The 24,915-nt window shown below is 47.3% G+C and overlaps 3 protein-coding genes across 3 annotated transcripts in view; all 3 read right to left on the reverse strand.

Moving 5' to 3' along the window:
• Positions 1–258: 258 nt before the first annotated feature.
• On the reverse strand, positions 259–8,088 carry LOC144066086 (transmembrane protein 151B-like). The gene is made up of 6 exons (XM_077589435.1): positions 7,662–8,088; positions 5,026–5,367; positions 4,816–4,950; positions 3,947–4,086; positions 3,842–3,881; positions 259–3,767 (listed from the first exon to the last, which is right to left on the reverse strand). The coding sequence occupies exons 1-6, from the start codon at positions 7,728–7,730 to the stop codon at positions 2,634–2,636; spliced, it is 1,860 nt and encodes a 619-aa protein (XP_077445561.1). The 5' UTR covers positions 7,731–8,088; the 3' UTR covers positions 259–2,633.
• A 1,251-nt stretch (positions 8,089–9,339) lies between these two features.
• On the reverse strand, positions 9,340–22,244 carry spag17 (sperm associated antigen 17). The gene is made up of 48 exons (XM_077589490.1): positions 22,074–22,244; positions 21,627–21,767; positions 21,484–21,543; positions 21,279–21,407; positions 21,074–21,212; positions 20,792–20,974; positions 20,521–20,705; positions 20,310–20,462; positions 20,135–20,189; positions 19,945–20,072; positions 19,701–19,883; positions 19,531–19,635; positions 18,843–18,993; positions 18,565–18,771; positions 18,428–18,465; positions 18,223–18,342; positions 17,992–18,146; positions 17,832–17,935; positions 17,566–17,770; positions 17,505–17,508; positions 17,164–17,412; positions 16,971–17,085; positions 16,672–16,899; positions 16,287–16,390; positions 16,120–16,210; positions 15,915–16,048; positions 15,764–15,848; positions 15,548–15,705; positions 15,096–15,491; positions 14,873–15,028; positions 14,372–14,487; positions 14,181–14,311; positions 13,982–14,115; positions 13,745–13,918; positions 13,568–13,675; positions 12,920–12,971; positions 12,766–12,856; positions 12,645–12,695; positions 12,459–12,553; positions 12,281–12,370; positions 12,095–12,170; positions 11,987–12,027; positions 11,770–11,918; positions 11,523–11,701; positions 11,402–11,462; positions 9,756–9,903; positions 9,494–9,658; positions 9,340–9,410 (listed from the first exon to the last, which is right to left on the reverse strand). The coding sequence occupies exons 1-48, from the start codon at positions 22,182–22,184 to the stop codon at positions 9,382–9,384; spliced, it is 6,162 nt and encodes a 2,053-aa protein (XP_077445616.1). The 5' UTR covers positions 22,185–22,244; the 3' UTR covers positions 9,340–9,381.
• Positions 22,245–22,369: 125 nt separating this feature from the next.
• Positions 22,370–24,915, reverse strand: part of LOC144066145 (uncharacterized) — a 3,195-nt gene continuing 649 nt past the window's right edge. The window contains exons 3-7 of the mRNA XM_077589491.1: positions 23,768–23,809; positions 23,601–23,705; positions 23,491–23,515; positions 23,331–23,413; positions 22,370–22,684 (exon numbers count right to left, since the gene is read on the reverse strand). Of these exons, the coding sequence (XP_077445617.1) occupies positions 22,674–22,684; positions 23,331–23,413; positions 23,491–23,515; positions 23,601–23,705; positions 23,768–23,809 (266 nt within the window). The 3' untranslated portion in view covers positions 22,370–22,673. The remainder of the gene's footprint in view (positions 22,685–23,330; positions 23,414–23,490; positions 23,516–23,600; positions 23,706–23,767; positions 23,810–24,915) is intronic.

Below are 24,915 nucleotides of genomic sequence, written 5' to 3' on the forward strand. Positions count from 1 at the left end.
ATATATATATACACATACATATATACAGCAAGGGACTACTGTTTTGTTGGCATCTGCAACCAATCAGGGCCTGGCTCGGATTAAGTCATTACCCGTGTTTTTTCCAGCGTCCTTGTCCCCAACGACTGAAAATTTCATTTGTGCTTATTTGTATTTATTCCTCTACGTCAGGGGTGTCAAACATGCGGCCCGTGGGTTGTTCTCCATCCATAAAATGACCCAAAGTACCCCAAAATAATTCACAAAGAAGACCCTCAGTGCAATCGGCGTGTTTATTGTCATTATGATGGGCAAACAGAGTCAAGCACCCCCGAATGATCTCACTAGCACAAAGAAGGCAGATTTTTGCGTATTGCCGTGGTCCATTCGCTCCCGATTGGACGCGTCTTAACGATGTGATGATTTTGTGGATGGTTTGAAAAAAAATATGGAATTGATTGCATTTTTTTTTACACTTACATAGTGCTTTTTTGTTATCGTTATTAATCAGCTGCCTGATTATCACTTAAAACTTGAGATACATTTTACCTGATGTATGAATTTTCAGCAATGTATTTATTCATGTCATTTTTGGTGCAAATCCAGTTCGAATTCGCATTACAAGTGGTTTTACTAGTCTGGGCAAATAGTTTTACCTCAAGAATATCCAATTAACGAATACAGTTTTCTACCCTGTCTGATTCACTGTTAAGCCACGCCCCTAAAAAGTGCATTATGAAGCTTTGCTGCCCTCTAGCGAGCCACAATTCCCCCAGACTTGGTCTACATGTGTTTTTTTTCAGGTTTCTAGACTTTCTGGTGTCCCCAAAAAAGAGAAGCAGTGGCACATGAAGGCAACTTAGGAGGACATTTTCATGCTTTTGGATTTTGTGCGCCAGCTTGTGCGTAACATTCAAAAGTAGCGCACCCACCGATTCTTCTATTTTTGGGGTGGCGGCTTCCGTTTAAATGTCTAAGCAGAGTTTAAGTGGCCAAGTGGTTAGCATAAGCACAGATTATAAGTAGAATATAGTGTCGTATAAGTGCTTTCCTTCCAGAAAAATAGTAGTTTCATGGGCGAGTCTTTTTTGGAGTCATGGTTCGTGGTATTTTATGACTCAATGTGTGCTTTCCATCCAAAGGGGGAGTGGTCAAATACAGGAGCAGGTGAGGAGTAGCTAGCCTTCCTCTAAATGGGCCAAATGTGCAGTGATGGAGGGCAAGTTTGCTCTTGCGAGTCCACGTTGTAGTTGTGCATTTGTCACGAGGAGGCGTGGCTTCTTCTTTGAGGATGGTAGGAAGAGGAGGAGTCATCGAGTGGGGGGCGGGGTGCTCGGAGTGGTCTTTTACGAGATTTGGGAAAGCACCAAGTTGTACCGAATTGTCAGATCGGTGCTCTGGTACGGACAGTCGACGCTTTGGTGATCCGGCGGTACGGAACGGGGACAAAGTGGAAGAACTGGACTCCGGGTTTCGTGGCGGGTGTTTGGCGTGGGTGCTCCTCCTACTCCTGCACTTGCATAGATAGAACTGAAACTTTCGGTTTTCCTGTCTTTGGTTGGGATGGGATTCTTCACGGAGGTTTCTATTAGATTAGAAAATGGCTATACAGTGCTAGCTTGACCAAGAGCGACCTGAGTTTCTACAGATAGCAGTTTTCGCTAATGGGATTGTCGGGGGGCTAGCATCGAGCGACGCCCCCCCAAAAAACGTTGTTTTCAACTAAACGGTGATTTAAGTCCACGAGCAAAATGCTAATGTGGTTCTACACAAACGTAAGATAATGAAGGTCACGGGCATGCATTCTTTATCCTCTGCCAAAAAAAGAGCGCGGTGGACCCCCGAGTTACGGTACACGGTCAATTGGTCGCCGTTTTTTTGGTCGCCCGGAAGGTAAGTGATAATTACCATTTAAATCGTTACTCAAATTCCCTAAATACAAACTGCGAATTAATATTTAGTCATACTTAATGCCTTCGTAATTATTAGGCTAAAGAAAAGCTCCAAATTTCCCGGACTTTTATTGTTTTTTGTTGGAGAACTTGCTAAGACCATGACTGACGTAGCTTCTTAAAGGGACAACGCATGTACATACAAACTCTTCTTATACACTGACACGTCGGCTCAGTGAAACTGCTCATGGCCATTGTTGGCTTTTATTGATGCGTATACCGAGTTGTTTTACCTTGTTTTGGCCGTCGGTCTTTTGGTCGCCCGTTGTCGCGGTCGGGGCGACCAAAAGACCGCCACCAAAAGACCGCCACCAAAAGACCGCCACCAAAAGACCGCCACCAAAAGACCGCCACCAAAAGACCGCCACCAAAAGACCGCCACCAAAAGACCGCCACCAAAAGACCGGCGACCAAAAGACGGCGACCAAAAGACCGGCGACCAAAAGACCGGCGACCAATCGACCGCACACGCGAGTTACGAGGGTAATCCGTTCCGGAGTTGGGATCTTAAGATAAATCGTTGTATGGTGGGCAATCGAAATGATTGCTCTATTTATGAATTCAATTCTTTTGGAATTAAAGGCTAAATTGAGGTGGAAAAGATGGCCGGGAAATGACGTAATGCCACAAGTCGAAGCGCCACCGTATAGCCAATGAGAGAATCCCAACAAAACCTGCCTGGTGACCACGTGTTTTGGAGGTTCAGAGACGGTCACCGGCATGGCAGCTCTCGTCTCCGTGGATGATGAGCACGGGGAAGAAGAAGGCATCCTGATAAGATGGCGGACGTTCCCTCTCAGCCGGGGCCGGTTCGCTTTCCTCGTCCCCATCCCCGTCTCCGTCCTCCTCTCTCCCGTCCTCTAGTTCCTCGTCCTCGTCCTCCTCGCCCTCCAGAACGCCTCGGGTCTCCTCGTCCTCCTGCCGGGACCCCAAACCCAAGAACCCCCCCGCGCCGCCTCCCCCGGCGGCTCCGCTCGCCGCCCCGTCTTCCCGACTTCCCGCCAGTCCTCCCCCCACGCTACGGGAATGCAGCAAGCTGTTCCGTCTGCCGCCCCCCAGCCTCCCCAAGGAAAAGCCGCTGCGACTGAGCACCAGCCGGCCACCCACGGGGCCCCCGCCGCGCCCGGCCGCCCTCAGGCCCGCCACCGTGGCGTTGAGCAGGGCGGTGGTACCCATGGGCGCCCTCAGTCGGGAGGGAAGGCTGGAGCTGGACGTGGTCCGCCGACATCGGGGGCAACTCTGGAGAAGATAGGTCGAGTTGAAGACGGCGGGAAGCGCCAAGGAAGGCCGGTTTCCCTCCATGTTGGGGATGGTGCCCGGGGGCCCGGACACGGGTGTGTAAGCGCCCGGGTTTGTCCCCCCGTTCGCGTCCAATTCCATGAGGATAGCCTCGGAGTAGCTGGGAACCATCTGTTGGTTACAGCGGATGTGCCACTCCAGTTCCGTCATGTCCACCGTGTTGACCCGGGAGATGGATCTGTAGCTGGACCCGTTGGCCAGACCTCCGTTCTCAGTCTCTCCTCGGCCTCGGCCGCCCCCTCCCGGTCCGGCGCCCGGGCGACCGCCCCCCGCGCCGAGATCCTCGTCCTCCCCGAACAGCTTCTCCACGTGGTAGTGCACATAGGCCGTGCGGTACTCGGACACCACCCGCAGCGGCCACGACAGAAGCAAAGCCGAGGCCAGCCAGAACACTCTGTACCTGGAGAACCACGGCTGGCGAGCGGGGTCCGGGAACGCCAGGATGTGCTCGCGGAAATCCACGTTCTTCAGGTGCATGCCCTCCCTGGCCTCCATGTAGTCGTCCAGACCCTCGTTTTCGCCGAAGAACCGCGCTCGCTTGGGAGACGGAGTAGAATGGGGGTAAGACCGGGCGAGAACCGGCATCCCTGGGGCTTTTTCGTCTCACTTACCTGGGTGAGATAGGCCGCCTCGGCCCGTGCGCTGGAGAAGCTGAGGACCGAAGAAGCGGCGGACTTTCAGAAGGAATAGAACGCTGGTGAACGGCGTGGGCTCACCTGAAGCACTTGGTGAAGCGAAGGCGAACTGCCGAATGCAACTGAAGATCTAACAGCTCTTTGGACACATCCTTGACCCCGTAGCGGGCGTAGTCAAACTCGGAACTGGATGCGTGAGTGTTGACCCGCTCATGGTACACCTGCCAAGGGTAAAATACATCAAATGTACAGTTGTATAAGGTTCGTTTTTTAAAATTGGACCAGTTTTTGTTCCTTCCTCAGATCAATGTTGTTGGGTTTATTCTGGGATGTTTCTATATGTTCATTAAGCATTTTAACAAGGAAATAAAGCTATAAATTAATTTGTGCTTTATGTTGGGACCAAGTAAGCACAAGGACACTTTCCCCCACAGCTGCTTTCGAGGCCAGTTAATTGTTTTCAGGACTATCGACTGAGCAGAACACCTTGTTCCAGGCCGAGGATGTTGATCTACAAGGGACTCATTAATTGCTTTGACTTGGACAGTTTGTTTTGGTTTCCGATCCGCTCGGGTCACATTGTATGCTTACTTGTGCAAATTCTTACGCAGGTGTTTTTGGTTTTGAGATGGTTGTGGCAGTTGTTTTTTGACCTTAATGGTGTTATTCGGTTAGCTTATGCAATTGTTTTGAATCAGATTACATTAAATGTTTTGAGTATGGCGCGACAAAATGGACAGAGGAGGATACCGTTTTTCAGAATCCTCCTGGATGAAGACGAATCAGGAGTGATTTTCACTTGCAAGTTGCAACCAGTGTATGTTTAAAGATGTCTCCATGTTGATTAAATTGTATTAACAATTAATCCATCAAATGTCCAACAACCCTATAAAATTGACATATATTTTCGTCTTTGCCGCTGAAAAATAGGGTCACGAAACATCCCCTACCTGCGTGGTCGTGTATGCATCCCCGTTGCGATATCTGGTCACCTGCCGTGTCCTCCTCACGTAATGGTAGCTGATGGCCTTCCACCAAATGCAGGGCGTGGCCTGCTGAAGCCGCTGTACACGCTCGTACACATCCTGCCGACGGACAAAGATACCGTCGGATTTCCTGCCAATCGGAGATCCTGACCGGAACACAAGAGTCATACCCACCCGGAATTCGGCGTGAGCCAAGACCGCCGTCTTGGAGAAGCAGTGCCAACACTCCACCAGGTAGACCACGTAAAGCATGGCCAGGAAAGCCAGCGGGATGTAGAGGTAGCCGCTGGAGCAGGGGCTCTCCAAGCGTTCCACGTCGCTGTAGTAGGCGGCCGAGGTGGAGTTGCCGTCGGCGGCCGCCACGCGCACCGGCGACGAGCTGAGCACGGGCACACGGCACATGGCGCACCAAGCCAGCGTGGCGAAGCAGCCGTACATCAGGAGCGTCAGGAGGAGGCACTTCCAGTGGCACTCCCGGCACAGGGACGACGCCACGGACTGCTGGAGCGGACGTTGCTAAGGAAACGAAGAGTTGGGAGTGACTCATTTTCTGTACCGGGGCTTGCAGGGGGTGCTGAAGCCTATCCCAACCATGGGACACCCTAGATGTGGTAGCCAGCCAAATTGCAGGAGACAGAAAACCATTCCTGTTTACAATAGGGGTCTTTTAGAGTCTTCAACTAGCTTAGCTAGGTTTTTGCGTGACCGGACGTTTCGTCAAAAGACGTTTGGTCCCCGGACGTTTGGTCGACCAGACGTTTGGTCCCCGGACGTTTGATCCCCGGACGTTTGGTCCCCGGATGTTTGGTCCCCGGATGTTTGGTCGATCGGACGTTTGGTCGACCAGACGTTTGGTAGAACGGACGTTTGGTAGAACGGACGTTTGGTAGAACAGATGCTTGGGACGTGGGGTGGGAAACCAGAGTACCCAGAGAAAACCCACACAAGCCTGTGGAGAACATACAAACTCCACACAGGAACCCCTGATCTCAGAACTGTGAGTCTAACGCGCTAACCGCTAGCCGCATTTGTCCAATTTGTCAGTCTATATTCTTTATCCTCCATTTTTTATAGAGGTCACTATAGTAAACAGGTATTACATTTGGACACTCAACACTATGACGATTTTTGGAAAGGGATTGAAGTACTGCAGTTTGTCCTGGCGAGATTTTTTTCTAACGACCTTCTCGCTTGGTAAAGGGTGTCCCATTTCACCGTGTGTAAGCTTGCGGCTGTGCGCAAAACTGATGCATTACCACCATGAACGCATCACAGCATTAGCGCTGAAAATTACACACATACACAGTGAGTGCCTGGCTAAGTGCACGTGGTCACGATTGCACCGTGAGGACATGGAATGGCGATGTATGTTAATTATTTAGCGATGGGGGATTCTTGGAGATTGTCAACGACTGCCCCCGAAGTCAAATCCTACCGTCTTATCCCACTCCTGTCCTCCTACCTTGAGTTATGTCATCATTCCCCATCTCTGAATTTTCACTCCCTCCCTCCTTCAATTCACTCTCCACCCCCCCGTCTTCGCCGCTACTTCCTGCCTCCCTCGGCGACTGTTTCTAAGTGGATCGGAGAGAGAGAGAGTCGAGGCAACGTGAGGAACGTTCATGGAATTTGAAGGAAATACTCACAAAAAGCAACATTCACTGTCGACAGTAGTACTCATTTCTCCGTTTCTCATTGAAACCTAGCAAAACTTCACAAGCATGGTTTGTTTTGAAGATATTTTAGATTTCCGGACACGCCAATTGTGCTGTGTATGTGACCGAAGTCGCTATAATTAGCAAATCCCAGCGCGTGGGCGGCCAATGAAGCGAAGATCTGGAAAATAGGCCGTTAAGAAGGCATCGTAAGGGAAACAAAAGTGGAATATTGTATTCTTTTGTCAGGGATACTGTACGTGTAGTGTTTTAAAATGGAGGAAGGACTCCACTGCACTTTGGCAGCTGACTATTGACTAAAGGTAAATGAGATAAGTGCTTGAGTGCCAGATTGGAGGATGAGGCCAGGCCATATATACGCCAGCCCAAAACAGGAAGGCGGCTGTAATGAGGGTAATGATGGTACACTTGATCCGATGGGTGGTAGAACCAAACCGTCGTGTTTTCTCATTAAATACGTAAATTCAAGAACAGAGGACCCTGTAAACCATGTAAGCATACACACATGATCATATATTGCGGAACATTTGTTAGTTTTTTTAGGGGTAACTGGATGTTGTCAAGCTTAACCAGTCAACTCGCTAACTGATTATGCTTATTAAATGCTCCTATTAACAAAACATGTCATCCCTGTCATTGTTCAACCTATCAACAAGCTCCTATATTCTGTTGGCTCTTGTATATGGAACAATTTTGCAGATGGAATATCTGACCTAGGGGAAAAACAATCAAAACATTCAGATATTGTTAGCTTTTTAAATGTGGTACACTATTACGAACTAAAAAACGCGGTCATTAAACGCTAGCATTGGCTAAAAATGTTGAAATATTGGACTGTTTTCTTGCATTTAATGGGCAAAACATTGACTTTTAGAGGGCGAAAAGGGGAAAATATCATTAGCTATTATTATTCTTATTATTATTAGACATCTGTGGTACTATGCTAAGCAGAATAGTCTAATTGGCATTGGTTGACTGAAGGGCATCCACCACGACAACCACAATAACAACAACAATGCATCGTGCGAGCCTGTTTAAGCACACTAGTGTCCTTGACTGGGTGGCTATGGAGGTCTCTTCAACCCCCCGACAATGTCCCCCCCAAAAAATTGCGCAACTTGTCCGCGTCCTTACCTGCTCACGTCCTGAGCCGTCCTCCAAAATGGGCTCTTGTGCAGAGGCCCTCTCCTCCTCAGTCCGCATCTTCCTCACCTCCTCCCCCTCTAGGAGCGGGGCTCAGGCGGCGGCCGCGTCCGAAGCCAGGGACCTCCTCCCGGGTGGAGCAGCCGGCGCGGTCACCCCATCCGCCGCGGGTCGGTGTCCGATTTCACCATGGCGGCGCCTGCGGCAAACGGGCATCATATAGTCCGCTCAAGGTTCCTCCGCCGGCTCCGTCATTCTGCGTGGAGTTGGGTGGGGGATGGATGGGGAAGGGGGGAGTTATAGAAATAAATAAGTAAAAAAGCAAAGTCACACCGTGTCCTTGTTCCCGGCGCTGCTCCGTGGCGCAAAGACGACTATTCTGGTGGCAAAACGGGAGACGGCGAGGATGACAGAAGGGGGCGCTTCTGCTTTTGCACCTTGCGTTTCTGTGACGTCATCTCCATTTTCACACACGCGCGGTTGATGAGATGCGCGCGTGCAAAAGTCCATTGATGAACCCAGTGGCGGTCCGTGTATTTTCTCGTAGCGCCTTCAACGGGTAAAATCCACTTCCTAGCAGCATTTAATGATTAAATACAAATACTGGATCTTTTTAGACATCAGAACCGGACCCGGAGTAAAAAGACAGCGATGAACGTCGATACGTCCATATACCTCCATACGCGAAACGGCAAAAATTGCACTAAAATGGGGTAAAATCCACTTCCTAGCAGCATTTAGTGATTAAATACAAACACTGGAGCTTTTCAGATATCAGAACTTGGCCCACAATTGAAATATTATTTAGGAATATAGCCATATTTTACTCACCAAAAATCCTTTTTAACTGTACACAATATCCATCCTCCTTTCTTTCTTCCTTCTTTTCTATCGCCATCAAAGCTAATGCTGAAAGTTGAGCCTGTCCTGTCATATTTCTGGCATAGTCCATCTTGAAAATGGCTTTAAATCAACGCAACAATATATTTGCTTGTGCAGCTCGCTCCAGATACAGTTTGGTAGCTCTGGCTAATCACTAGCCAATCATAGTTGGTGAAAGCGATGACGTATCCCTACGCCTGCGACAAGGCATTGTGGTGTTGCCAACTCGAAATCTGATTGGTTAAAGCAACAGTCTTATCGACGCTTGTTTAATGCAGCAGAGCCTGCAGAACTGATTGTGAAGGCCTTGAGGCAGATTTCTGACCCTGGCAACAAATAATGGCTGAAATGTCATTGGTTAAATGCTTCAATATGAAAACACACATCTGGAAGCAGTGCAAACAGGGGGGAAAGCAATGAAAGGAAGCTGACAGACAATTTGGAATTATTTAATAAGTATTGATGGACAAAATATAATATATGATTGGATGAACCGCACGTTCGGGCGCTGCTGAAATGGGAATCGGTTTTGGTATAAAAAAATGTTTAAAAATATCGCAGATGAAGTAAAAAAATTTTTTATAGAATATTGAGATGAAAAAGTAAAATGTAAAACAGGTCTGAGTTTGTGTTTAAAAGCTATGTAAAAATATTTTGAATAAGGGGGAAAAAGTATAAAAAAAAATAACAAACTGTAATAAAAAAGCATGGGTGGATTGTCTCTTTCTAAACTTACCCAGTGTTCCTTTAAATTCAAATGGCAATGAGGACACGGTTTAAAAGAGTATCATTTCAAAAAGACTTTTATTTGAAAGCAAAGATGTGCTCTTCACAGACTGGCGGTGCGTTTGCGATGCTCTGTAAAAAGGAAAACCGGAAAATTGAGGAAAACAGGTAAAGTGTAAAAATCATGTGTTCCAAGATTTTGTGGAATTTTGTACCTGCCACTGCAGCCGTGACAGGCCGTTGCGAAGCAGGCAGGTTGTGTCCTGGTTCCCGAGTTGCTGGTAGGCTGCGGGATTGTTTGCGGGCCGCCATTGGTCTGCTGCCTTCGAAACCGAGTTGACCTCTTAACAAAAAGCGGTACAAGTTCTCCGGAACGATGGGTAATCTAGTCAAGGAGGAGCACTTTTATTTGAAGGAAAGCATCCATCATCCTTTTAAGATGGCCAAAGTTGCGCGGTGAGCATATTGGAAGGATATTGGCCGTGACGGGCAAATAGATGATGTTGGTCTCGGTGGGGATGACGATGTTGTGGGAGATGTACTTGGCCGGGTCCGTGTGGCCCGCCAGTGCATCGCACATGGCGTACAGCTCGATAATTAGTTCAATGTGCAGGCCTGCGGGTACCTAAACAGCCAGTTTGATTACGTCAATGTAAATCATGTACATCCAATTGATGAAGCTTTAACAGTAGTCCTAGTAGTAGTAGTAGTAGTAGTAGTAGTAGTAGTGGTTAGATTGTTTATGTTGTAAATTACCTAGATGGAGCTGTAGTAGTCATCATATTAGTAGTAGTAGTAGTAGTTGTCTTATTAGTAGTAGTAGTAGTTGTCATATTAGCAGTAGTTGTCATATTAGTAGTAGTAGTTGTCATTAGTAGCAGTAGTAGTTGTCATTTTAGTAGTAGTAGTTGTCATATTAGTAGTAGTAGTTGTCATAGTAATAGTAGTAGTAGTAGTTGTCATATTAGTAGTAGTAGTTGTCATATTAGTAGTAGTTGTCATATTATTATTAGTAGTTGTCATATTATTAGTAGTAGTTGTCATATTATTAGTAGTAGTTGTCATATTATTAGTAGTAGTTGTCATATTAGTAGTAGTAGTTGTCATATTAGTAGTAGTAGTAGTAGTTGTCATATTAGTAGTAGTAGTTGTGTAGTTGTCATTAGTAGTAGTAGTTGTGTAGTTGTCATTAGTAGTAGTAGTTGTCATATTAGTAGTAGTAGTTGTCATATTAGTAGTAGTAGTTGTCATAGTAGTAGTAGTAGTAGTTGTCATAGTAGTAGTAGTAGTTGTCATATTAGTAGTAGTAGTTGTCATATTAGTAGTAGTTGTCATATTAGTAGTAGTAGTTGTCATATTAGTAGTAGTAGTTGTCATAGTAGTAGTAGTAGTCATAGTAGTAGTAGTAGTTGTCATAGTAGTAGTAGTAGTTGTCATAGTAGTAGTAGTAGTTGTCATAGTAGTAGTAGTAGTTGTCATATTAGTAGTAGTAGTTGTCATATTAGTAGTAGTAGTTGTCATATTAGTAGTAGTAGTTGTCATATTAGTAGTAGTAGTTGTCATATTAGTAGTAGTAGTTGTCATATTAGTAGTAGTAGTTGTCATATTAGTAGTAGTAGTTGTCATATTAGTAGTAATAGTAGTAGGTGTAGTCATCATATTAGTTAGGAATAGTAGTCGTCAGATTGGTAACAGTAGTAGTACTACTCGACATATTAGTAATAGTAGTAGTAGTCGTCAGATTGGTAACAGTAGTAGTACTACTCGACATATTAGTAATAGTAGTAGTAGTCATCATATTAGTAATAATAGTAGTAGACCTCAGATTGGTAACAGTAGTAGTACTACTCAACATTTTAGTAATAATAATAGTAGTCGTCATGTTAGAAATAGAAGTAGTCGTCATATTAGTAATAGTATTAGTAGTAGTAGTGGTCGTCATATTAGGAATAGTAGTGTTATATATTCACTAGATGAATCCGTAGTAGTAGTAATGTGTGGCGGGGTTATACATCCGAAAGATGGAGGTGTATTAGGAGTCGTCATATTAGGAGTAATAGTAGTAATATGGCGTATAGAAAAGTTAAAATCTTTTAGTTGGGAGAATGTAGTATTGAACTCACAGGCCCTGGTTGGTACTTGACGCGAAGGCCTGAAGAGATGGGAGGTTGTTTCACGTGGAACCTGGAGGAGAACAAGTGTGAGCTCACCTCACGGCGTAAATGGCTCAACTCATCATCTCACCTGCAGGTGTCGACGCCCACATTCTTCATCACCACGGTGACGGCAGACGACGTGCCGTCCTTCTGTAAGCCAAAGTCCACGCTGGGGGGGCGCACCTCAAAGCCCCGGATAATAGTATTCGGGTCCGAGAGCGAAATGGTGCGACACCTGCGCCGGACTGGATCCTCCACCGAGCGGAACTGGAGACGGATTTGACGGAAGAGGGTCAACATCTAGGCTCGGTTTTCAAATCTACCGGCCGTCTCACGTGATGGTTGGGCACGCTGAAGGGTTTGGAGATGATAATCGATGGTGGAAGTCGGATGGGTACACGTCTGGGTTCCCCGATTACATTAGTCTGGACCAAGCTCCGTGGGACGTAGAAATCCATACGGGTGATCGGAGCTGGTGTGGACACTCGTGGAGACACGGCACAGTCCAGATCAAATATTTATTCCTATTCCAGTTCCTGCGGGACAAAGTACCTGCTGCAGGTGGAGTTGTCCTTCCAGGCATCCTGCTGCTCCTTTGGATGTATGAAACATGTACGTAATTAGCTTCTCCTTATCAAGAGACCTGAACGGCTAACGGACCTGAGTGGCAACGAGCCAGGAAGATCTGGTGGAGGACCAGGTGTTAGGTGCTCGAGTGGTGGTGTCATAATGTTTTCTGAAATGGAAGGCGGAATATATTTGCTAGTAGTAGTGCGGAAAATACGGTTTATTTTTTAGTCATGACAAGTTTTCTGACTATACTAGTCCATACAGTACGGTACATACGGTAGTCTTCATGTAGTTCTTCCCTCCATGAGGTGTCTTCCGTATCGTCTGACACGGGCGAGGTTGAGGTTGGGACGCTCTTGATTACCCCCTTTTGGGGGGAAGATTACGGACAGTAAACCCCAAGGTACCATACGTTTTGATTGGATGGTGAGAAGGACCAATAGCGAAACACTTTCCTGGTGCAAAAGGATGTTTTCCTGGTGAAAGTACGGTACGATAAACCTGTTTCTTAGAGCGTCAACACACGCCTTGACTTCAGAAAGCTCTTGTCTGAAAGGACAGATTCATCCGGAGATTAGCCGCCATTTTGTCTTCTATTCGGGTCAACTGGATGTGACTCGGTGAGTCTTGGGAGTCATACCTGTACTGTTCCAGTGTCTCTGACCACCGTGTCTCTTTGACCTGGGCGGAGCTGAAAGAAGACCTGAGTTCTTAAAGATGGACTTCTGAAGACGTCACCTTAAGTACGGAGAGTCCTCTACCAGATGGTTTCTATCTTTTTGGGATGTTCCAAGTTGTCCAACAGCTCATCCGGCGTCTCCACGGCTTGGTTGTAAAGACCTCCAATGCCCCCTGTGGACAGACATGGACGATTCAATTGACAGGAATTTCTAGACTGGGAATGAACACGCTGACCTGCGATCCTTTCTGAAGCAGTGAAGTCTTCCTGCCCTTCCTCTGGAAGAGACTTTAAATGAACACCGTCCAAAGTCACACTTTGTACAGTACAATTAGCCCTACCTGATTTTGAGGTTATTCTCAATGTTTGGCGCGCTAGATTGCAGTAAAGCTACCATATTTTAAGCAGTATAAGACGCACCGGATTATAAAACGCAGTAGTGGTAGTAGGGGTTTGTGTTATACATCAATTAGATGGAGCTACCAGCACTACCAGCACTACCAGCACTACCAGCACCACCAGCACTACCAGCACTACCAGCACTACCAGCACTACCAGCACTACCAGCACTACCAGCACTACCAGCACAACCAGCACAACCAGCACAACCAGCACAACCAGCACAACCAGCACTACCAGCACTACCAGCACTACCAGCACTACCAGCACTACCAGCACTACCAGCACTACCAGCACTACCAGCACTACCAGCACTACCAACACTACCAGCACTACCAGCACTACCAGCACTACCAGCATTACCAGCATTACCAGCATTACCAGCACTACCAGCATTACCAGCATTACCAGTGCCACCAGTAGCGGCAGTCGTAGTGGTAGTAGTAGTAGAAGGTAACAAAGTTCTATAGTATTGTGTGGGGCACCTGGCTGAGAAGCTCCCCAGCATGGAATTGCTCGATTTCACTGCGGGGGTCCTTGAGCATCACGTCCGAGGACCACTGGGCCTTCTCCATCAAACTTTCGATATATTCCTGTAATAGATGTACACCATCAGTCATACAGGAGCCAAACAAAGTGATCTTGTTTTATCCAGTACTTGCCTTTAGCCGGGTGTCCACCATCTTTTTGAGCCTTCTGTTCAAGAGCTTATGCTGGAAAAGTTCCCGAATTTCCAAGACTTTAGGGCAGCTGCGTGCAGCGACACTTGCAGCTCTGAACTTTCGCGAGTTGAACCCTTGCCCCGTGGTCGTCCCGAATAAAGGACTGGGAAGTTTCTGTAAATGAGAGGAGGCGGTGTCAAAGTCTGGGTTTTGCGGACCCTGTTTATGTTCTAGTACCTCTAAAGTAGGTGAAAGATGATCGCAGCTGTTGTAGCGGTTCTGGGGCATGGAGTCGCGGTCCAGCTTGGTGTGGACCCACCTAGCCCGCACGCTCTCGACGCCAGGCTTCAGGATAGTGATGCCAAATTCACCTGGAAGATCCCCAAGCAGGCTTTGTCGGAATCTAGGTCAGTACATTAGACAGACCATCACCCACCTTGAGTGTCAGGCAAAGGGTCTTTCATCAGAGCTGCGTTGGGGTCCAAGTTGGCTTGGTGCACCAAGTCCTCTGCAGCTTGTCTACTCAGGAACTCTGTACCGGATCCGTCCTCGTGGACCAGGAACAGCCTGTGTTTAGAAAGAAGTCAGGGACAAAAGTGGAATCTCGGATTGACGCAGCTTTGTCACCTGGGACAATTGTCTCTTGGCTTTGACATGGACGATTTCCACTCGTCATCATTGTCCTCGCGTAGCGTGTATTGAGTTGGGAAAACACGTGCTGTCACCTGGCCATCTTCCAACACCTGGAGACGGTGAGAATCTTCATTTTGTATTTTCGAAGTAAAACAAAGCCCGCCAGGCTTATAAAGCACTGGGTTCAATCACAGAATTACATAATGTGCTCAAGGGCAGCCCGGTGGGTGAGTGATTAGCCTGTTGGGTTTGATCCCGGGTGGGTCTCTACTTAGTGGAGTTTGCATGTTCTACCCAGCTTGCGTGGGTTGTCTCCGGGTTCTCCAGTTTCCTCCCACGCTCCAAAAACATGCAAGGTTGGCTGCTTGAACTCTAAATTTAGCCAAGCTGTGAACTGATTGTACCCTGCGATTGGCCAATTTAGGGTGTCCCCTGCCTGGTGCCCTTAGTCGACTGGGATAAGCTCCAGCACCCCCTGGAAATAGATCTATCTACCTGAAAGTAGTTTCCGTCCGAGTCATTGATGTCAAAAACCACTTTGTCAGTGTGACTCATGATGTAAGAAGGGTAGCCATCTTGAGGGGCGCCGCTGGTGTAAACGCACTTGCCGTCGCTTTGGATGTTCAGGACCCCGACGCTGGACGGGACCACCTGGCATCAATGAACAAGAGTGTTATTTCGAGAGCTAATCAAAGCTCAGCCAACGAAAAAGCTGCACCTGGTAAACTCCCTCGTAGTTGCCGGTGATAATGGTTCCATCCGCCAAGTAGACTTCAGCCCCGTATCGTTCGGGGTACATCAACACCGTGGCGCAGGCCTCGTTCTCCACCAACAGCACCCGTTCTTTGCATTCGTGCATTTTGGAGTTCACGGTCGTGGATTCATCAGGAGACGGTTCCTCTGTCCCGGTCACGCTTGCGGCGATGTCGTCATCTGGGAAGAAAATCTGCCACGTTAACATTGGATCATCTGATTTTGTGGGGAGGTCCTCACCAGTATTTGCTGGTCTTTCTTGGTAAAACGTGGTGATTCTCGTTCCATCCGCATGATCCACACTCAAACATCCGTCCGGTTTCTGCACCGTCACCACCAGATCTTCCCGGCTGAGCATCACCTGGAGGCCAAAAGCCGAGGAGATCCGGCAAACGTGGACCGGTGGAGAAGTCTCACCTCTTGCGTGGCCGGGTCGGTCGTCTTGTAGGTCAGAAGCGTGCAATTGGGCGTCATTTCGTGGGTGCTAGCAACCGTGCTCATGCGGGTACCGTAAGGGGTCGTTGTCGTCCAAAACCCTTCAGGGGTGGGCGTCACTTGCTTCTCCGGATTTTGCTCTAGAAGAACCGAGGGAATGAACACCACGAAAATGCACACACGGGAAAATTTCCTTGCCGTCAATGGTGTCATCCTCGATTTCTTCCACCCAGACCGGGCCGGAATCGGAGCTGGAACTGATCGCGCCATCAGCAAAAAGCACCTGCAAAAAAAACGCGGGTGAGAATTCACAGCCGCCAAGAGGGAGCGAGATAGCCGATTGGAGAACCTCGCTGGAGCCGTCCTTCATGTATCGGATCACGGTGCCCTGACTGGTGATGGTGCGGGACGCCTCTTTGGCGAAAGAGGGGACCTGGGGCCCCGCAGTGTGAAAACTCAGACGCACCAACATGTCCCGCCCCTCTGAGAACACCCGCATTTCAGCGTTACCGTAAAAAAGTGAGAGCTTTTCTTGAGGTAGAAACGTCACTCACCGTCTTCACGCATGAACTGGACAAGTAAGCCGTTCGGGAGGGAAAGGTTGAGGCTGTTTAGGGGACCCAGGGGCAAAGGGCTTTCACACAGCTTCATGCCGCCCCCCCCAAAAAAGCAACCAAAGATTATACCACGTCTATTTTGTTAGGGTGTGTGAAAGCTGTACCTCTGGGGGGTCACCGTCACTTTTTGGGGAGTCTGTTTGTTCTGAGTCCTCTTCCACTTTGGAATCGGGCGGGACTTTCTCTGTTGCTTCGGGAATCTCAGTTACTGTAACGTGGGTTGAAAAATTTGGGTGAATTTAGGTGGGGGAGGAATACCCACCACATCTCTGGACTATAAGTCGCACTTTTTGCATAGTTTGACTGGGCCTGCAACTCATTTTCATGTGTATTTTTTTCTCTCGACCAGCTGTTATTTTTTTTTAATTATACATTGTTTGGCTGGTGCGACTTATAGTCCAGAAAACTGTAACTGGATGCTAGCGCGCTATCATAGCATTCAACTTTCAAGGGAAAATACCCAATCATTTCGTTAGGGAAGTCACCCACCATTGCATTTTTCTGGTGGACTTTCGTAACTGTACGCCAGACGGACGCCGTTATCCAACAACGCCGAGAAGGACCGCTTCCACGTTGCAGGTTTTATCCCGGGAGGGGCTTTTGGAGTAGCTTCGCCGTTACCCTTCAAGTCGTTTTTGACGGTACTGACGGCGTGGTGGATGTGGGTGTAGAAGTGATGACCGTCCTTTCTCAAGGCCACCTTAAGCATGCTAGAACCTACAGTGACGTATCCATCGCATAAGTACAGTACATCAAATAGCATCTGCTAAACGCACGGTTGATTTTACATTCAACATAGCTGATGGTCTCTATGGTAACGTGCCCCCCGCATGCTGGGAAGAGGTATTGGATACACCCTGACAGATGGACCAACATTCCATCCATATGGAAGCCTGTGAATCCCTAAAAGTGGTTTTATTTGGGGGGTCAGTCACGTTAGCATTTTTGCGTGTAGCGCAGTATTCGTTCGTTAACCCGAACCTCATCCGTGTCATCTTCTTTACTGGAAAGCGACTGGCCGGAGGTCGTGGAAGCGGTGGAAGTAACTTTGCCCTTCCCGTCGGGGGTGGTGGTTTTGTTGCCTTTTTTCATCTCTGGCAACTTGGCGTCCTCCGTCGGGGGAGCTGCCGGCTGGGACTTGGGGGTCTTCTTGGCCGAGGGCGCTTTCGATGCCTTCTTGCCTTTCTTGGATTCTTCTTCCTTCATCCGCTCTTCTTCCAGATCGATAGCCTATTAGTTTGGATGACGGCTCAATGTGAAGGACAAAAAAATGGCTACCTGCTTCTCTATTTTGTTTGCATCCATTCCCCGTTTTGGTGGGCCAATCTTAACAGATGTTTTTTTACGTTCATGGTAAAGACGATCACAAAAGGAATGCCTTACTTTAATGAGAGATTATTTAACGGCGTGGCAAGATTAAAGCATAAAGTGTTGGTCTGGGGCTGCTTTGACGCTTCAGGACCTGGACAACTTGCTATGATTGATGGGACAATGATCTTTAACATAATGTAATTCATCTGTGTGTGTGAGGTACAAACTTTCAGCGAGGTTTTTGTGACGTAAGGCTCTGCTTCTTCCTCTGGCAAGCCTGAAATATTTTCGTCAGTTAATAAAACGACGAATAACATTCGAGTCGCCGTGATCCGTACTTTCGGATGGAGGATTTGTATTTATCTTATCCAACAACTCTCTCTTCATCTCCTCTTTATCAATCCAGTCTGCAATGGTGGCCGCTACATGCTCCAAATATTTCCTATCATTAAAAAAAAATGATTTTGCTGCCAATAAATCAAAAGACCGGACTCCTACCTGAACTTGACATCCGTGTGAATCGCTACATTCCAGAATTCCTTGCAGGAGCGTTGAGAACTCATGGGATTGTGGCAGAAAATGTACATCACGTTATTATGACTGCCTCGAAGTGTGTCCAAACAGCGATATTGTTGCGAAACTGATTGGAGGACCTACGACAAAAAAGAAAACCGTCACATACGTTCAATATTTCTTGACTTGAGGGCGTTTTCGAAGATGACCGGTCACCTGAGATAAGATGGCAGACTCGTAGTGTTCGACATAGCACCAGTCGGAGAGGGACCTCAGTCGGCACCTCTGGATTTCGGACAGGTCGAGACGAATGGCTTGGTGCTCACCGATGACCTGCTGGCGGAAAAAAACAGCACAAGAGATGTTCAAGTCAACGTTTTAATGTCTAAAGTGTTAGCTTTGTTGATTTAAATGCAAACACCTCTGGAGAAAGAGAGTCGCCGTTTAAAAACGTTGCCCCTGCAACAGAGAAGAAAAAATATATCTTAACAGGCGATGGTCTGGAAAAGGTGCGACTTATAGTCCAGGAATACGGTAAATAAAGTACGATCTACATACTTTTCGTGCGCAGAATATGTAGCTTCTGCTTGGCGAAAGACAAGGGGTTGTCCCAGGGGTTGACGGGGTGCTTTTTCGTGCGTTGCACCATGCCCAATAATCGACAATCCTTTCTGAGAACGCCGCCTTGGTCCAATTCCGTCAGCTGCATGCTCTCAAAGATGCTCTGGTGCAAGAAGCGTTCCACCTGCGGCCATGACACTTCATCTGCGGAGCACAGTTTTCAGTGGAACAGAATCGGTAGAATCACTGGAAACATTTCTTTTCCTATTTCGGACCATCGGTGCATTGGCGCTGAAGCTGTTGTTTGATGGCCATCCAGCATAACGTGTTGGAACGCCGTTGAGCCACTGACTTGATGAGAAGCCAAGCGGGCGATCGCATCATCATGGAGGCCTCTTCCTGGGCTGGATTCAGGTCTTGCATCCTCTAAAAATAGGGGAAAATAACCAATAAGAGAAGATGCTACGTAAACGTCTGTATTTAGCCTAACCGTAACCCTATCTTGCACTTTTTGTACTACCGTATTGACCCGAATACAAGACGACCCCGATTACAAGACGACCCCGATTACAAGACGACCCCGATTACAAGACGACCCCGATTACAAGACGACCCCGATTACAAGACCACCCCGATTACAAGACCACCCCGATTACAAGACCACCCCGATTACAAGACCACCCCGATTACAAGACCACCCCGACTACAAGACCACCCCGATTACAAGACCACCCCGATTACAAGACCACCCCGATTATAAGACGACCCCGATTATAAAACGACCCCGATTATAAGACGACCCCGATTATAAGACGACCCTGAGTATAAGACGACCCCAATAGTCCGAAAGCTACGTACCATCACGAGTCAGTGTTAGTTAATGCGTGCAAGTGACCTTGCCTAGCATCCACGCATAGTTTTAGCCAATAAAAATAAAAATAAATGGCTTTTATTATGACTTACATTTATACCAATGAAGCGTAACGCCCTTTCGTCATGGTGTCTGATGATGGCAGGCTGCTGGGGGCTCTCCGGTACCTCCCCCTCGTCAAACTGCTCCTTAAGCACCTAGCGGAACGCATAGGACGGGTTCAAGAAGAATTATCTCTAGTAGGCGTCGCCCCGCCACGCACCTCTTTGTCTTCTTCGGTCTGTACGGTGGTCAGCAAACTGGTCAGAAGTTCTTTCTTCTCTTCTGCTCCTTGGACCTGAGGCATGACGCTTTGCAGCATTTGAGCAACCACGTGTTGATCCAAAATGTTGGCCTTTTGAGGATCCCAGTCTTCGGGCGGAGGTTGCTCGCTCGTGAACACCACCTGGGGGCGCCAAAGTGAGCCCGGAATCCAACGCAAAGACCCGGAGGATGACGTTGCAAACCTGCTCCAGCATGCAGTGCAGGATGAGGGGTACGGAGCAGGCTTCGGCCGGGATGTTTTCCAGAAGACCGCTGTAGTAATTCATGTCCACGTCGGTGCTGAGAGACGGGCTGGACGACGGCACCTTCTCTGCGAGGCAAGAACGGCGAGCGCAAGTCGTGGCGTTGAGGACGCTAGAGAAGAAGACTTACTTGGCGGTGGTGGGCGGCCGGGCTTTTTCGAACGCGGGGACACGGTTGTTACAGCCTGGGAGGAAGCACAAAATGGAGGCGATAACATTTTGCTCAGTAAAACGGCCGTATTTCTGGACTATAAGTGGCTATTTTTTTTATTATAAATGGGTCCTTTTAAACTACGTCAAGGTACCTCAGCAGATTGTATCAAGTCCTGCCAGGAGACCACGAAGGGCACCCGTACGAAGTTGACGCTGTCCAAGTAGTGCTGGTGCTGGCGGCGCCAGTCCAGACAGTCGTAGATGAGATTAGCCACGTCGTCGAACATCTTGGTCCCCACCGCCATCTGCGAGCAGACGTCAGCACCTGACCGAGACAGACGTGAAGGCCAGGCGCTCACCAACCAAGGCCTCGGGATCCTGAAGGTCAAAGGGAAACAGCGAGTCCGGAACGGTGTACTCCAAGTGGGCCACGTCATGGAGTCTGGAGTTGACTCCGCCGTTGTCCAGGACTGGTCGGAGACCCGCCCAGAAGTCGTCGAGTAGCTTGGCCTGAGCGGACAAGGCCTCCCTGGCGGCAATTTCCTCGGCTGATGGAGGATAACCAACGTTGAAGAACCGAGGAACCTGATCCAGAAACTGAAATGGATCAAACGGCTGCTTTGGCAATTCTTACCGCTGGGCTCTGAGCTTTCGTCTTCTTCCGTCTCGTCGGGATGGTTACGGGACGTGTCCGTGGCGCTTAGCCTGATGACGTTGGACACGTGGACGCCGGCGGCGTCCAGTGTCCCCACCAGCTGAGGTTTGTGAAACCCCAAGATGAGAACGTAGTGTTGGGGGCCGTCCTTCGGCTCGTCGTCTTTGCGCCAACAAGCAAAAACGCGGGATGGCGATTCATTTTAAGGGAGGCCATTTGAACACCTTTGCTGTAAATGATAAAAATATGAATAATCTTTACTTATGTACTTGGGCGGTTCGACATCGTCCCTCCGTTTTAGCTTCGTCGTTTTGGGTTTCGGAGGCGGCTCTTCCTTGGACTTCTTGTCTTTGCCTTTGCCGGCTGGTTTTTCTTTGGCTTTGGGAGGCATCGCGGCAATCTTCGGGGGTGTCAAAAAAATACCGTGACTTTCTAGTAAAGGGTGGAATTCATTCGGGTTGCTCACGTGCTCGGCTTTTCGCCTTTGCAGGTCGGCTTCTTTAATCTGGAGGAGCATAAATTTGATGATTTGAGCCATGAGCTCGGCCGGGATCTCTTCTCGGGCCTCCAGAAGCTCCCTGGCGGGCAAGGTCACCTGAAAAAATCCGGGTTGGAGAGTTAGGAACAGGAAGCCAACACTCCACGTTGGCTGTTTTTCGCTATCGACCGACCTCGTGGTACTGAGGGAAGGCGTCGCGCTTTTTCACCTTGGGATTGCCGTATTCGCGAATCTGTGTTTAATTAAAGTTCCAGATTCCACAGATTGTTACACTCTTATCGATAAGGTTTATCGGAATAATATCGGATAGTGTACTTTGGCTTCCGTTTCCTCCCTGGTGAGCGAGCTGAAAAGCTTGCGTTGGGGTTGCTGGACCGCCCGGGCCAGCAACCGGAGCAGGTCTTCGTCTTGAGGACCCTGGCCTACCAGCAGGCAAACGCATGCTTGCCAGTTCTCCTGAAAAACCGAGTCATCGGGTAGAAAAATTTGTCAAGCAGTTGAAGAGAAAGAGAAGGATTGTTTGGTTTCAGTTTTATCTAGGTCTACATTGTCTTTTACTGTGTCTGTGCTACTGTCTTGCTACTGCAACAAAGTGAATTTCCCCGAGTACGGGTTGAATAAAAGTTAATCTAATCTAATATTCTGGCAGTTGCGTGATGTTATTGAGTTATGGTCAATATACATAAAAAGTAAAAAAACAATGCTTAAACAGAACATAAAAACACACTTTATAGCATTTTTAATGCTGCCCAACATACAAACCTCATCAAAAGGTGTATTGGCGAGACCGCTCTCCCACGATTGGACGTCGGGCCCCTGAGCCGCGGCGGTCTTCTTGCCCGCTGCGCCCTTTTTAGCCGCCTTGGGTGCCATTTTGTGTCGAACGATTGCTAGAAATCAAGATTTTTTTGACCACTGAATCCCCATGCTCGACTTTGTTGTCGACCGGTTGCCATGGAGACGAACACAAATAGAGCCGTCTTCCCTTTCCACCTCCCCCCCAGTAGATGGCAGTGAAGCAATCTTATATTGATGTAGTAATAAACAAAAACAACAAGTTGAAATTTGGACGCTTTTTATTGAAATATAATATGAATCCATGTTGATAATCTTAAAATTAGCCTGATTATTAGATTATTATTACATTTATCAATGGAAGTCAATGAGTTAATACTTCAAAATAAATACATTTTAAAAACAAATCTATTTTTACCCTTCATTTTTTGGTAAAGGAAAAAAAAATTGGACACCCCTGATGTACAGTTATGAAAAAAATAGAATTGATAAGAACTTTTGGTGAACAATAAATGGGTACTTAGTTGAGTGACAGTTCCACTTAATGGTGAGATTTGCTGGCCTTCTTCATCTTGCAGCTGAAACATAAAAACATTAATTTGTCATTTCATAATCAGACACTAATTCAAAACCAAAAACATGACATTTTTTCAATTCAAAAAATAAAACAAGTGGTTGTTTTTAACCTTACTAGTCGCCTCATAGTTAATCTATTTCAAACCAATCAAATGTGAGGATCCAGATGCCCCGCCCTTTAGCATGATGTCATTATTACTCCCATGGGTATAACTGATGTCACCAAATGCGTACATGTCATTTTTTTTTGGTTTAAACATGATTTTCTTTTTCAAAAGCATAAAAAAAACCTTTAACAAGATGTCTGAATGTTTACAAAGTAATCGTACGTGCGCTAAACACTCTCTTCCTTTGAGGAATTCCTTCAAAATGACTCCATTTCCTTCGGAGAGACCAACACACACATTATACATTTTCTCTGTGCGTGTGTCTGTGTGTGTTTAGGCCATGGTGACATTTGGCATGCGCACAATAGTCCGCCGTTTAGAAGAAATCCGTGTTTACTGGAGGAAATGTCTATCTTTTGGGCCCTGCTTCTGGTCGAGGGGCGGCGGCTCCAAATCGCAGGAAACACCTTCGGCTTGGCCGGCCCATGCACAATAAGATATTAAAAGCCCGCCACTTCCTGCCTCGGTGAAGGCGACTCACCGTTCTCCTCGCCGCCTGACGACTTGACGCCGAGAAGCATGACCCCGTCTTTGGTGCTTTCAGGGCGGCTCTGGAAAGACGCGCTGCGGACACACGGGGATTCGTTTACCGACGCGGGCGGGATCGTCGCCACGCGGGGGGTTTTGTTCTCGTTACTTACTTTTCCGTTCCCGCATCCATCGTTTCTGTTGGCGGGAAAAAGGAATGGGAATTTAGAGGTGGATTGAGCGGGTTGGTGGAATTGTGATCGGTCGGGTAGGAGCGGCGTACCCGTGTGGTCGTGGACTTTTTTGCATTTGAACCGGAGGACGATGGCGGCGGCGGAGGCCGCTAGCAGGACGGGCAGCAAAATCCACCAAAGTCTTTTGTCTGTGGCTGCACACGTGCAGGAAGTGAGTTGTTTAGTCGCGTTCAGGCCGGAATTGGCGCGCCCTCACCTGCTTTGGCGCTCGCTCCGTCACCACCGCCAATGTGAGGACCTTTAAAACAGAATCAGGATTTGCAGTTTGGCCCTAATTTCTTAATACGCACGTCTCTAATAGTCTGGTTTGAAGACCAGAGTGGCTTTTTGGATAACAATGACCAAAATACGATGTACAGGGCGGCCCCCCAAAATGTGACTTCAATTCACTACACTGTTTAAAATATATGAAGCGCACAGGATTAGAATACGCAGTAGTAGTAGTCGTAGTAGTAGTGGTAGTGGGTTGTGTTATAGATCTAGATGGAGCTGTAGTAGTAGGAGTAGTAGTAATATTAGTGCTGGTGGTAGTAGCAGTGGTAGGTGTAATAGTAACATTAGTGGTGGTAGTAGTAATATTCATGGTGGTAGTAGTAGTAGTAGTAATAATATTCATGGTGGGAGTAGTAGTAGTAGTAATATTCATGGTGGGAGTAGTAGTAATATTCATGGTGGGAGTATTAGTAGTAATATTCATGGTGGTAGTAGTAGTAGTAGTAATATTCATGGTGGTAGTAGTAGTAGTAGTAATATTCATGGTGGTAGTAGTAGTAGTAGTAGTAATATTCATGGTGGTAGTAGTAGTAATATTCATGGTGGTAGTAGTAGTAGTAGTAGTAATATTAATGGTGGTAGTAGTAGTAGTAATATTCATGGTGGTAGTAGTAGTAGTAATATTCATGGTGGGAGTAGTAGTAGTAGTAATATTCATGGTGGGGGTAGTAGTAGTAGTAATATTCATGGTGGGAGTAGAGTAGTAGTAATATTCATGGTGGGAGTAGTAGTAGTAGTAGTAATATTCATGGTGGGAGTAGTAGTAGTAGTAATATTCATGGTGGGAGTAGTAGTAGTAGTAATATTCATGGTGGTAGTAGTAGTAGTAATATTCATGGTGGTAGTAGTAGTAGTAATATTCATGGTGGTAGTAGTAGTAGTAATATTCATGGTGGTAGTAGTAGTAGTAGTAATATTCATGGTGGTAGTAGTAGTAGTAATATTCATGGTGGTAGTAGTAGTAGTAATATTCATGGGGGTAGTAGTAGTAGTAATATTCATGGTGGTAGTAGTAGTAGTAGTAGTAGTAGTAATATCCATGTTGGTAGTAGTAGTAGTAGTAATATCCAT

This window comes from Stigmatopora argus, chromosome 20, assembly GCF_051989625.1.
Source record: "Stigmatopora argus isolate UIUO_Sarg chromosome 20, RoL_Sarg_1.0, whole genome shotgun sequence".
Taxonomy (NCBI): Eukaryota; Metazoa; Chordata; class Actinopteri; order Syngnathiformes; family Syngnathidae; genus Stigmatopora; species Stigmatopora argus.

Coding starts and splice junctions, on each gene's coding strand:
- LOC144066086 (XM_077589435.1), bottom strand. CDS start 7,730: ATGCGGACTGAGGAGGAGAGGGCCTCTGCACAAGAGCCCATTTTGGAG. Junction 3,882..3,946: donor CGCTTCACCAAGTGCTTCAG/GTGAGCCCACGC, acceptor TTCGGTCCTCAG/CTTCTCCAGCGCACGGGCCG. Junction 3,768..3,841: donor AGGCGGCCTATCTCACCCAG/GTAAGTGAGACG, acceptor CCGTCTCCCAAG/CGAGCGCGGTTCTTCGGCGA.
- spag17 (XM_077589490.1), bottom strand. CDS start 22,184: ATGGCACCCAAGGCGGCTAAAAAGGGCGCAGCGGGCAAGAAGACCGCC. Junction 18,466..18,564: donor ACATATTCTGCGCACGAAAA/GTATGTAGATCG, acceptor TCTCTGTTGCAG/GGGCAACGTTTTTAAACGGC. Junction 16,049..16,119: donor CCAGTTCATGCGTGAAGACG/GTGAGTGACGTT, acceptor GGGTGTTCTCAG/AGGGGCGGGACATGTTGGTG.